The sequence below is a fragment of the Cololabis saira genome, chromosome 7 (genome assembly GCF_033807715.1).
Source record: "Cololabis saira isolate AMF1-May2022 chromosome 7, fColSai1.1, whole genome shotgun sequence".
In the NCBI taxonomy this organism is placed as follows: domain Eukaryota; kingdom Metazoa; phylum Chordata; class Actinopteri; order Beloniformes; family Belonidae; genus Cololabis; species Cololabis saira.
This window is the reverse complement of record NC_084593.1, coordinates 44,755,457-44,768,651: the sequence shown is the minus strand read 5'-3', so window position 1 is coordinate 44,768,651 and position 13,195 is coordinate 44,755,457. Positions and strand designations below refer to the sequence as shown.

The window sequence follows — 13,195 nt, the reverse complement described above, 5'->3', positions numbered from 1 at the left end:
ACAAGGAATCCTGGTCTTTTGAGTCCAGGAAGTTCTTCTAAACACGGAGAAACGCAAGACCAGGAGGAGACTAATCACTTCATAAATGTAATGAAGGATATGAACATTTCTGCATTTGTAGACGGTAGAAAGTTTCGGGATAGCGAGATTTACAAGAAGGTGAGCGAAAAGTTGCGCGAAGCAGCATTTGTTTTGAATTTGGATACAGGAAGAAGAAGCAGAAATGACGGTAATTGCGTCATGATGTTCTCCGCGTTGCTGGTTTGATCGAGATATCCCGAATGATTAATTACCATGTAAACGGAATATTCAGAATGTCTCAGTAACCGGAATATTAGCAATAACCTGAATTTTGACTGCATGTAAACGTAGTCACTGACTCCATCTCCCACTGAGAGAGGAACCGGCTCCATCTTCACCACCGACTCCATCTCCCATCTCCCACTGGTACCTTGAAATGTCTCTACATGCTTGTTTGAGTGGCATAACCTTTGTTCTGATATATATATTCTCTTCACAATGGGTTGTAATAAATGTTGACGTCTTGAGACTTTTCTATAGTGGTGCTTGATAGTTTGTGAATCCTTATCTGGATTTTTGCATCTCATGATGCTGTAGGTCATATTTTAGGTCACAAGACCTAAACGTTCATCGAGAACCCAGTTCAACAAATCCAGTCTGAACAATCACATATAATATACATACTAATATAATGAATTAATATAATCAGTATTTAGTTAATCTGGATAAATGATCCACTATTACATGTGTAGAGTGAAAATGTGTATTTGTTTTTTCCCCAGAACCTTGTGGGGGCTTACGTGTGAAGAAATAACAGCAACTAAACGTTAAAAAATTAAAAATGTGCTACTGTTGCATCAACAGGTTGAAAATGTCAGCCTGTAATTGGCAAATGCTGAAACACCACAACGTCTAAAAAATTGTTCTGCCAGCCCATTGATATGAATTAATATTCCTAATGTGTGCATCAGGATAGATATCTTGAAATCGTTTTTATACAGTTGGGTTACTATCACTGGCTGACTGAATAGAGATTGAAAATTGTCATTTTCATCTGTTGAGCCATGCTGCTAATATTGTCCTAACTCTAACCCTAACGTATGTGAACATCTTTTCAACAAAAAAACATTTATGGGATTGTAAGTAAATGCAGAACTATGTATATACTGCTGTTGAGGATGGTGTAAAAATGAACAGTCAGTATCCGTAACAGGTGTCACTGTCTTCAGGTGAACTATTTCTTTCACTGCCATTCATTTTACTGTTGACTGTTGTAAGAAAGGTTCAGGGGGGAAGCGTCCGGTACAACTGTCACCCTAACTTATTGGGGTTAGGTTTCTCTCATGCTTAGTTTGTTGCTTTAGGGAGTCATTCAGTAAAAGATAAACATGGTTTGTAATGTGGTTGTATTAAGGAAAGCCATTTTCCAACTAAATGTAACAGTTTTTAGTGCATAAACGTAACCAGATGGCTTAGATCCCTAAACATAACCAGATGGTTTAGATCCCTAAACATAACCAGGTGATTTAGATCTCTAAACAGAACCAGATGATTTAGATCCCTAAACATAACGAGGAGATCTAGATCCCCTAAACACAACCAGATGATTTAGATCCCTAAACAGAACCACATGATTTAGATCCCTAAACAGAACCAGATGGTTTAAATTCCTAAACATAACCAGGTGATTTAGATCCCTAAAAATAACCAGGTGATTTAGATCCCTAAACATAACCAGATGATTTAGATCCCTAAACATAACCAGATGATTTAGATCCCTAAACATAACCAGATGATTTAGATCCCTAAACATAACCAGATGGTTTAGATCCCTAAACATAACCAGATGATTTAGATCCCTAAACAGAACCCGATTATTTAGATTCCTGAACATAACCAGTTGATTTAGATCCCTAAACATAGCCAGGTGATTTAGATCCCTAAACATAACCAGGTGATTTAGATCCCTAAACAGAACCCGATGATTTAGATCCCCTAAACATTACCAGGTGATTTAGATCCCTATTGATATTCAGATATTTAGAGACATGTAGGAGTGGGCGCAGTGGTGCAGCTGGTAGTGCAGGCACCTCAAATGGGCATGTTTACCCCCCCCCCCCCCCCATGACTTCAGCGCCCACACCCTGGGTGGGGTTGGTGAAAGGATCTTTCTGTGTGGAGTTTGCATGTTCTCCCTGTGTTCCCCTGGGTAGCTAATGTGAGCTACCCTCACAAAAACATGCACACAGTCCTGGGCTCTACTGCCCCCTCTGGCCAACCGGGGCGCCAGATGAGGTGGGGAGGCTCACTCCTCAGGTTAAGGAGGAGACCTGAGCTCAGTGCGGGAACTCCCGGGGTTGGTAGAGGGAGCAATGCCCAGGACTGTCACTTAGGTAGGAGCACTGGGTGAAAAATGGGGAAAAATAAGGGGTACGTTTGTTTGTTTATTAAGAAATTGAGACATGGAACTTGTTTGGTAATAAACACAAAACCGGCATCCTGGATAAATATTCACATAACGAACCATTCAGTGTACAGAAGACATGTCTTTAATATCTCATCATTCCGGGAGACTAGTTCATGTATAGCAACAATGATAATGATAAACCATAAACCTTTGTCCATGCAAAGCTTTCTTAACAATGAAGGTGAAGGTGACTGGTTTAAATCTGTGCAGACTTGATATGCTCGCCTACTACATACTTGCATTTTCTCCAGGCACTCTGACTTCCTCCCAGAGTCAAAAAACATCAATGTTCATTTGGGTTTGAGCGTTTATGTTGTTTTATTTGCGCCCACCCCAGTCTTGTCTAGGGTATGCCTTGCCTTATGCCTAACCCCACTGTCATCCCAACGAATTAACTAGACCATAGACTCCCAAAGATTTTTACAACGAGTAAAGTCTTAAGGAGACGTTTATGCAGCTCGAGAGTTTAGCGGACAGCAAGCTCCATAAATAAGCTCTAATGGTCTGAAGGCCCACTATCCATCCTGGGAATAACTAACATTGAGGAATTTGGATCTCAATAAGACATTTAAGGCTTTGAAAGTGAGCAAATGACCGTAATTCCAATCCTATAGTCTAAACAACGGAGCGGGATGTTGTGATTGACACTATTTGAAGTTGCACTTAAATACAAAAGAATAAAAACTTGAGCATTTTCTTTCTCTTTTTGTTCTCTTTCTGGGCTAAAAAGTATCCTAAAACCATATGCAAACCGCAGGCCAGCACGCAGCTCCCGAAGCTCTGGCCTGCAAACATGCACAAAAGAGAAAAAAGGGGGCCCAGCACAAGAAACTACAGGAGCGATGGACAAAAATGATGGCTATGAGATACTTATAATAAATAAAAATGGAAATGGAGAAGAGAGGAAGGGAAGAGGAGAAGAAGGGTGAGAGGCACCGCTCAGTGGATGATGTCCCCCCTGCAGCATAAGCCTATAGCAGCATATCTACCGCGAAGCTATATTTGAGACTAACTATTATAGTCTTGTTCTATAGCTGCAACTATGACTATGGACTCTAACACACTGGAGTTTACACTACCTAGAGATTTACCAACAGCAGCTAGAGGTTTACTAAACACTAACTATAGGCTTTACTAAACAGAAAGGTTTTAAGTTTAGTTTTAAAGGTGGAGGTGGTGTCAGCTTCCTTAACCCAGATTGGAAGTTAGTTCCATAGTAATGGTTCCTGATAGCAGAACGCCCGCCCTCCAAATCTACATTTGGATACTCTAGGAACTACGAGTAAACCTGCACTCTGAGAACGGAGAGCTCTGCCAGGAACATAAGGCACTATCAGGTCTTGCAAACAATGCGGAGTACCTACTCCGCCTCGACCCGACTCGCCTCGGTTTGGTTCTTTCCCACCAGGGGTCTAACGTGCCGAGTAGATACTTTTCTATTCTGCCGAGGTTCTAAGCGGCTGAGTCGGCTGTATCTGACATCATCACACTACAGGCCACTGATTGGTCGGAGGGTTGGAGTCAGACGTCTGAGTCAGGAGGAGGAAATCAGAGAAAGAGACTCTGACAGATTCTTGTTCATTTTATTCGACAGGCAATGGCAGCAGAAGTCTGTTTGATCCAACTCTGAGGTGCAGATGTTCATAAACCTGGTGTCTGAGGAGAGAATTAAAAAAGGATCTAGTCGGGCGATAAGGAACGACCAGATCTACCAGGAGCTCTGTCACTTCATAGCTGTTCACGGCTCCAGCTGACTTTTCAGCAGCGCCGAGACAAACTAAAAAAAAAAAAAGCGTTGCTGCTTGAAGTTCTTTCACTCTCATTTTTTAACTTGATATTGAACACAAGCCACAGACCCAGCAGCACATCTATCATCTCCTCCAGGTTCTTCATCTTTAGTGTTGTTGTCTTCTTCCTTTAGATACACAATCAAATACGCCACAGGAGCTTCTCCAACCTCCTACTTCTGCTCCAGGTGCTGAATTGTAGTGGAAAAGAAACCAGGCCGAGTTGAGATGAGTAGGGCCAAGTAGGTACTAGTGGAAAAGTGCCAGTAGGGAGCCCTGGCATGCCACTCCCCTGTCCAGGATGAAACTGCTATAGAACATGAGTTGCATCAGGAGAGATGAAAGCCAAAGATAAAAATGACAGCTTGTAGACTTGTTTGTAGTTATTCACGAGCTGCAGAACTGGCTGGAAAATAACCAGGGTAAAGTGAATTAGCAATAATGTTAATATAACGTTCTCAAACAGCCCAATGGGAGCCGTGTCCAGAAGAAGAGGTTCTTGTGGGACTCAGTACCTTAATTTAATTATTTATTTAAGATGCAAGCTTGTTTTTCATACATTTATTCTCAAAGTATCTCAGATGTTTTGTTCTTACGGACGAGTATTAGGGCCATGCAGGAGAAAAAATATTTGAGAGGGGAGGATTTTTTTTTATGCAAAGTCAAAATGTCAATATAAATATTGAAATACAATAAAGTGGAAATGTCTCCTCTGGCCCATCAAATCCAGTTAGGAAATCACGAAATTTTGACTTTTTTCTCAACATTTCGACTTTTTTCTCGAAATTGTACTTCAACATTAATCTTGACATTTCCACTTTTTTCTTGAAGTGCATAATGAAAAAAAAAATCTTCCTCTTAAATATTATTTTTATTTTTCTCCTGCTTGGCCCTAATACTCTTCCGTATGTTCTAAATAGGAGGACTTCTAAATGATATTACAACCTTTCAAATCCCTCCACAAAAGCATCCTCACAATCACATGCTGGAGTGTAAACGTCCAGCCGCCACACAGACAACACGTGAACAGGTCACTTGTGCAAACCGGATCTTTCTTTTCCTTCACTTTGTTGCAAGAATCTGTATTTGTTGAGATTTGCCTTTCTGGCGCTGAGCCCGGTTTGTCCTCCTCACTGGAGACGGGGTCGGAGCAGAGTCTGGCAGCAACAGTGCAGAGGTTTCAGGTCAGAGGTCCAGGATATTTCCGGGCCTTTGTGGGAAATCAAGCAGGATGTCTTCACTCTGCCTCTCTTCCTCTCCCCGTTCTCTGTCCTCCCTTTTCCCATGAATCTTCATTTGAGCTGTTCTGTGATCAGACTGACTTCATTCAGCGCAGGGGTCGGCAACCCGCGGCTCTAGAGCCGCATGCAGCTCTTTAGCGCCGCCCTAATGGCTCCTGGAGCTTTTTCAAAAACGTTTGACCTTTTTTTCTTTTTTTCTTCTTTTTTCCTTTTTTTTCTTCTTTTTTTCCTTCTTTTTTCCATTTTTTTCTTTTCTTCTTTTTTCCTTTTCTTTTTAATCTCGACATTTTGACTTTTTTCTCAAAAGTTTGACTTTTTTCTCAACATTTTCAACTTTTCATGAAAAGTGAAATTTTAACTATTTCCTCGAAATTTTGACTTTTCTTTTCAACATTTCAACTTTTTTCTCGAAATTTTGACTTTTTTCTCGTCATTTCAACTTTTTTCTCGTCATTTCAACTTTTTTCTCGACATTTCGACTTAGTGCATAATAAAGTGCATAATGAAAAATAATCTTCCCCCAGTTATAACTAATATAGATACATGCAGCATGTGTTGCCTTCATTCTAAGGCTTATACAAGACTTTTTGGGTTGCCGACCCCTGATCCAGCGGGACGCACTTCTCAGACACAGAGCTGCAGTTCTTTCACCATTTCTATATCTATATCATATTTATGGCATTATATCACGAAAGAAGGGCTCATATATTTCCATGTTAAAGGATAAAAGGGCACCTACTTTTTAACCCATGTTGTGAGTGAAAGTATGTATAAAAGGAGTGTTTTTTTCTTTGTCTTTGCTTATATTCTATGTGGACTCCTTTTAGAGCCGTGAAAAACTAAATAAATGAATCTTATCATGTATATGCTACTGCAACCCAAAATAAAGAGTGCAAAATGATGCAAACGTAAAGAGCTCTCAGTAGCCGTCATGTAGCACAGGTCTCTGGGAATGTGTGAATGTTTCTTTGACACCAGTGCATGCAGCCCCCACGCATGGAGCCACTACTTCTGTCAATCAAAGTGTAAACTTCAGTGATTGTCTGTAAACAGTAAATAAAGGGACATGTCCACATTTATATGAGTTACCGGTGTTTTAATGTTCAACTAAATCCTTCTTACATCCTGTCCTCCTTATCCTTTTACAAACATTAGTCATTGACGTGATTAGCGTGCTCTTGTTTCTTCCTGCAGGACGAGGAGACCGTTTCATGTTCCTGGCTGCTGACTTCTCCTCAAACGTACATGATTAAAAGTTTGCTCCGTCTCTGACGTGCGTCTGTATAGATTTGTGTTTCTTTAATATACAAACAGAGAAAAAAGAAGAAAATCTCTGCAAACGTCAATGGATAGATACAGTAGATGGACGGATGGATAGATGGGTGGATGGATGTATGGAAAGATGGATGGATAGGTGGATGGATGTATATATGGATGGATGAATGGATAGGTGGATGGATGGATGTATATATGGGAAGATGGATGGATACATGAATGGATGGTGATGGATAGATAGGTGGATGTAACACGATTTATCCGATCCTCTCTTCTCCATTTCCATTTTTATTTATTTAAGTACGGTATCTCATAGCTATCATTTTTGTCCATCGCTCCTGTAGTTTCTTGTGCTGGCCCCCCTTTTCTTTTTTTTTTTCTCTTTTGTACATGGTCTCTGAATGCACAACACCGGATCCTGCAGCGTGGGAGTGAGAGGGGCAGGGTAACGGCCTGGGCAGGCGAGGGAGAGATTTGTCCGTCAAGACTCCTCTCCCTGGCCCTGCCCCTTCTCAACCTTTCCCCGACCCTGAACCTAACCTAGGGCTTGCTGATTGGGCCGGAGCTTCGGGAGCTGAATGCCGGCCTGCGGTCCCCACCCCTGGTCATCCCGTTGCTGCTTCCACCTGCCTGCTGTCCCCACCCCCGGTCATCCCGTTGCTGCTTCCACCTGCCTGCTGTGCTGTTGCCGTCCCTGACCCACCAGTCTGGCCTTCAGCAGGAGGGTCCCCCCTTATGAGCCTGGTCCTGGTCCAGGTTTCTTCCCTCCTAAAGGGGAGTTTTCCTTGCCACTGTTTGGCTTAAGGTTTTTCTCCCACTAGGGGAGTTTTTACCTGCCATTGTTTATGTAATAATTGCTCGGGGGTCATGTTCATGTTCTGGGTCTCTGGAAAGCATCTAGAGACAACTTTTGTTGTATTAGACGCTATATAAATAAAATTGAATTGAATCAAATGAACACTAGAGCTGCTAACCCGTCCCAGTCGTTGTCTGGTCCAAGCTGAATATCAACACCATAAAAACAGCCGGTCAGAGTAGTGCACTAACTACTCCCTAAAGAACCACACAGACGTCATCAACAGTCATTTAATGGCAAAAAACACTGGTTTGGATACAAAACAGGAAAATACACATTTAATTTTGGTCCTTATTTATAAAAACAGCATACTGCTTACAATAAAAAAGTCATACTGAAGCTTTATAGTTAATGATCTTTGTTAGGTGTTTTAACACTTTTAAATCCACTTAAATGATAAGAATTATACATTGCACATATTTATACTGTTGTTTATACAGCTGTTTCTCTACAGAGGTCCGTCTCTCTCTGGGTAAGGATTTAGCTGTTTATGATTTAAACTCTCAAGGCCATAAAGGGTAACAAAAATCTTTGCTTTGTCCGGAATCGCCGTGCACTCGTCTCACCACTGAGTTGGAAGCTTCTGTGTGGGAGGAGGAGGGGGCGGCCGACACTGGGGAAACAAGAGGGGGATGGATGGATGGATTAGTCCTCCATTTAGCTCCAAGATGGGCACTCATTTTGTTTAAGAGAAGCTTTTATGCTACATGTAGGGAATAGTATTAGGGCCATGCAGGAGAAAAAATATTTGAGAGATTTTTTTTACTGTGCACTTTGAGGGGTCGCTGTGGGCGCTGAAGTGCGTGTTAGTTCCCCCATGACTTCAGCACCACACCCTGGGTGGGGTTGGTGAAAGGATCTTTCTGTGTGGAGTTTGCATGTTCTCCCCATGTTCCCTTGGGTAGCAATGTGAGCTACCCTCACAAAAACATGCAACAGTCCTGGGCTATACTGCCCCCTCTGGCCAACCGGGGAACAGATGGGGTGGGGAGGATCCGGCCAGAATAATGTGATCCTTCCACGCGCTACGTCCGGCCGGATAAACCCCACCCTGTCCGGGTGGGGACAGCTCAGGTTAAGGAGGAGACCTGAGCTCAGTGCAGGAACTCCCGGGGTTGGTAGAGGGAGAAATGCCCAGGACTGACTTAGGTAGGAGCACTGGGTGATAAAATGGGAAAAAAAAAATCGGGGATAAAAAAAAAAAATAAATAATGAGAAAAACGTTGAAATGTTGAGAATAATGTTGAAATGCAATTTCAGGAATAAAGTCGAAATTTTGTGAATAAAGTTAAAATTTCGAGAATAAAGTTGAAATACAATTTGGTGAATAAAGTGTAAATGTCTCCTCTGGTCCATCAAATCCAGTTAGCTGAGTGACTGACAGCTCTGCAGCAGCAGCTCTAACTAACTAACTAACTAACTAACTAACTAACTACTGTAACTAACTAACTACTGTAACTAACTAACTAACTAACTAACTTACATCCTTTGAGTGGAACGTTAAGGGGACGTTTCTGAAGTTATACAACTGCATATGTGTGATATGTGATTCAAATCAATATTGTCATCAAATTTTTACTTTTTTCTCAACATTTCGACTTTTTTCTCAAAATTGTACTTCAATTCAATTCATATTTATTTCGAGCAATACAACCTAACATAAGTGACCTGCATGCAACAGAAAATTAAACAAATACCTTTATCAGGTTTACCAGGTGCAGGTTCAAAATACAAATTAATTTGTTAACACTCGAAAGGGAGTGGGAAGAAGAAAACTTATTTAATCCCACCCCTGTTTCTCATTAACATTTTTTCTCATTTTTTTCATTTTTTTTTAAGGGTTCCTCCTGTCTCAACATTTAAACCAAAACAATGAACAAAATACCTATATCAAATTATAATAAAAATTATTCTACAGTTCACCTCACCTAAATTTACACACATTGTTGCCATGAAATGCAGATGCATTTCACAACCATATTGCATGCAAATCCAGGAACAATACTTCAACATTGATCTCGACATTTCAACTTTTTTCTCGAAGTGCATAATGAAAAAAAAATCTTTCTCTAAAATATTATTTTATTTTTCTCCTGCCTGGCCCGAATACTCTTCCGTACTACACATGTGTTAGATACAGACATACTGGTTTCAGCTGCCCACTGGGGACCTCCGGAGGAATTTGTCCACTGCCTCTATCTTCTGACGGGACAGCTGGGCAACAGTGTGAACCATGAGCATCTAAAATATTATATTTTAGGGAATACAATAAGATAAAGATATGAAAACTTTTTTCAGAGAGCAAACACTGACACAATCCTACCTAATCTCTTATTTGTCCGCCTGGACACGTCTGAGGGAGCAGCCTGCTGTGAGTCCTCCAGACCACCAGGGGGCGAACAACCACCTGTTGGAATCTCCCCGGCAGCTGAGGAGGTCGTCCTGGGGGGAGACGAGGGAGGCCTGCTGGGAGTCTGGTGAGGCTGGGGAGAATAAAGAGAATAAAGTAAATGTGGAAGCAGTTTTCCTTGTGGAAGCTGTCCGGAGAGACCAGTGTCACCTCTTCTCCGTCCTGTTCCTCTCCTTCATTCTGGACCAGTTCTACCACCAGGGACGGGAAGACTCCTCTCTTTCCATCCAACTCTCCCTCCCAAAAGCCGTCGTCCACCTAGGGAGAAGAACAGCAAAGTGCACGGACGTTTCCTGACCTTTGAACCCTTCTGAGGATAGAGGAAGCATTTGAACCGAACATGAGAAAATATGTTTCACAATTTTTTCTCATTTTTGTGAGGGGGGATGTATATTGTTTTTCGGCACTACCTTGTTCTCTATAGCTGATATAACATGAATTACTCCTATGTGGGATCAATAAAGTTCTTATTTTTGCCATCTGAGAAAATTAAATATATTATATTTGGTGCCTAACTGTTTCCAAGTATATTAGTGCGTGTGTGAATGAATAAATGAGACGTAAAACGTACATTTCTTTGTAGAAAGGCGCTTTATGAAAATAAGTCCATTTACTTGTATTAGTTTACAGCGCAGTCTTGAACATCCAATATGGCGGCGACGTTGACGTATCACAGCAGCGGATACGGATATATGTCTATGGTCACAGTGTCCAAGTTTATGACCCTACACAGGCCAGCTGACAGTCCTGCCGGGGCCCGGGACAAAATAATCTAAGATGGGCCCCCCTGCGCACGGATCTCTCCTTCTCCTCTTCCTCTCCTCTCCCTCTGCTCTTCAGGTTTTTATACAAGCTAATGGACGTTAACATTAGAGCTAGCCAGTTAGGTTAAGTTACAAGGTTGGTAAACGTTGTAACTGTTTCTTACCTTGCTCTACGCTGACTTTATTAATTCCAGCTTCACCGTCACCACCTTTTTAAAATATTTGTGTAGAGAATCTCTGAAGCCTCTATTTTCTTCTTCTCTTCTTCTCTTTTCTCTTCTTTTCTGAGCACCGGACTTGTGCTGACCGGACATTTTGACCATTCTAATGGTTGAATTAAATGATAACGTCAAATTTTGATCAGCGGCCGAAACTTTTTTGTGTTGGGGGTTCTTGACCACAAGGACAATTAAGAAAACAAATAACAAGCTTCTATGTAACTCAAATACTACATATTTTCTTCCACAAATAGGCATATTTTGAAACATTTTGAAAAATGATTCCATAATTTAATGAGAATTAAAAAAAAAAAAAAAAAACATTTCTTCAGTTCTAGGCCCCCCCTACCCTGGGCCCGGGACAACAGACCCGTTTGTCCCCCCCTATCGGCGGCCGTGACCCTACACTTCAAACATCACAACACGGTACAGAAACAGTTTTACTGACCGCTCCCTGTCGACGGCGTGTGAGCCGGATCAGCGCCCCCTCCTGGAAGGAAAGCTCCTCTGCACTCTGACCCCGGTAGGCGTACAGAGCTCTGGCTGCACAGAGACCAAAGACAGGAACATCAGGCTAAATATCACAGTTGTTTTCACACTGCAAAAAATCTAAATCTTACCAGGAATATTTGTCTTATTTCTAGTTAAAATGTCTCATTTTTACTCAAGAAATCTCATTACACTTAAAACAAGAGTCATTACCAGAAAAATAACTACAATTTTCACCTGTTTCAAGTAAATTTTCACTTGAAATAATTACAAGCAAAGAAATCTTGTTCCACTGGCAGATTTTTCTACTTATTTTAAGTGAAAATCTACTTGAAACAGGTGAAAATTGTTGTTTTTTCCAGTAATGAGTCTTGTTTTAAGTGTAATGAGATTTTTTTTTACTAAAAATGAGACATTTTAACTAGAAATAAGACAAATATTGTTGTTAAGATTTTGAGTTTTTGCAGTGCATAGTTTAAGATACTTGACATGTTTGAATTGTTTGTGTTGCATTAATATTGTGGTAAGAAAAAGACACACACTTATACTTAGTTATATTTCTAAAGATAACTGGACCTTTATTTTGAAATGTAATCAGAGGCTCCGTAGTGTTTACATTAGCCATGGCTGTAAGTTCATAAAGTGTATAAGTATATGAATGATTAAGGAATATTAAGTTTAGTGTGACAACATATGTTTATTGACTGATAAGTCATGCAAGAAGTTAATGTAATGGGCTAATGCAAGCGTGTGATACCACATTGTATGCCAACCAGAGCTGGTAGAGGAGCCAAAAATTGTACTCTAGTAAAAGTACTGTTACTTCAGAATAATATGACTCAAGTAGAAGTAAAAAGTAGTCATCCAAATAATGACTTGAGTAAAAGTAAAAAAAGTACTTGGTGAAAAAACTACTCAAGTACTGAGTAACTGTTGAGTAACGTCTGATTTATTTTTTTAACAACCATTCAAACAGATAAAAGTACAAAATAATCATCTTCGGGCAAATTAAATCAATAAAATAAATTAAAATTTATAAAAAATAGCTTAAATTAAAATAATCTTAAAGTAAATTCAAGTACTTTAATACATAATAAAATAAATAAAATAATAACAGAATAAAAAAATAAATTAAGCACAAGTAGCACAAAATTTCAATCCTTTATAATTTTCTTTTTAACCAGAACTAGAACAAACATGAACTCATAGAAACTCTGTGTGTGTTTGAGTCTGTGTAAATGTGACAAAACATGCAAAAACTAACATTTTCCCCAAAGAATCACTCAGTGATGTCATGAGATTGACGCGTACGTGGATAAAAGGGATAAAAGAAAAGTAACAGCTCAACGTAGCCTAATGTAGCGGAGGAAGAGGAACAGTTTCTTCTTCACAAATCTACTCAAGTAAAAGTAAAAAGTATAGTGATTCAAAACTACTCCTAAAAGTACAACATTTCCCAAAACTTACTCAAGTAAATGTAACGGAGTAAATGGAACTGGTTACTACCACCTCTGCTGCTAACGATGATAGTGTATAAGCCTATTGTCAATGGCTATTTTTGGTGCGCAATTCTTGTGTTATATTTTAAAGGTATAATTCAACACTGTTTATTAGGGACATACTGAAAAGGAAACTGAGTTATGTATTATTTTCTGTTGCAGTTTCAC

At 40.2% G+C, this 13,195-nt stretch overlaps 1 protein-coding gene across 1 annotated transcript in view; it reads right to left on the bottom strand.

The window, feature by feature from the left end:
• Positions 1 to 8,127: 8,127 nt before the first annotated feature.
• LOC133447408 (F-BAR and double SH3 domains protein 1-like) overlaps positions 8,128 to 13,195 on the bottom strand; it is a 42,606-nt gene continuing 37,538 nt past the window's right edge. Inside the window, exons 17-21 of the mRNA XM_061726080.1 lie at positions 11,488 to 11,578; positions 10,208 to 10,315; positions 9,971 to 10,130; positions 9,794 to 9,861; positions 8,128 to 8,260 (exon numbers count right to left, since the gene is read on the bottom strand). Of these exons, the coding sequence (XP_061582064.1) occupies positions 8,210 to 8,260; positions 9,794 to 9,861; positions 9,971 to 10,130; positions 10,208 to 10,315; positions 11,488 to 11,578 (478 nt within the window). The 3' untranslated portion in view covers positions 8,128 to 8,209. The remainder of the gene's footprint in view (positions 8,261 to 9,793; positions 9,862 to 9,970; positions 10,131 to 10,207; positions 10,316 to 11,487; positions 11,579 to 13,195) is intronic.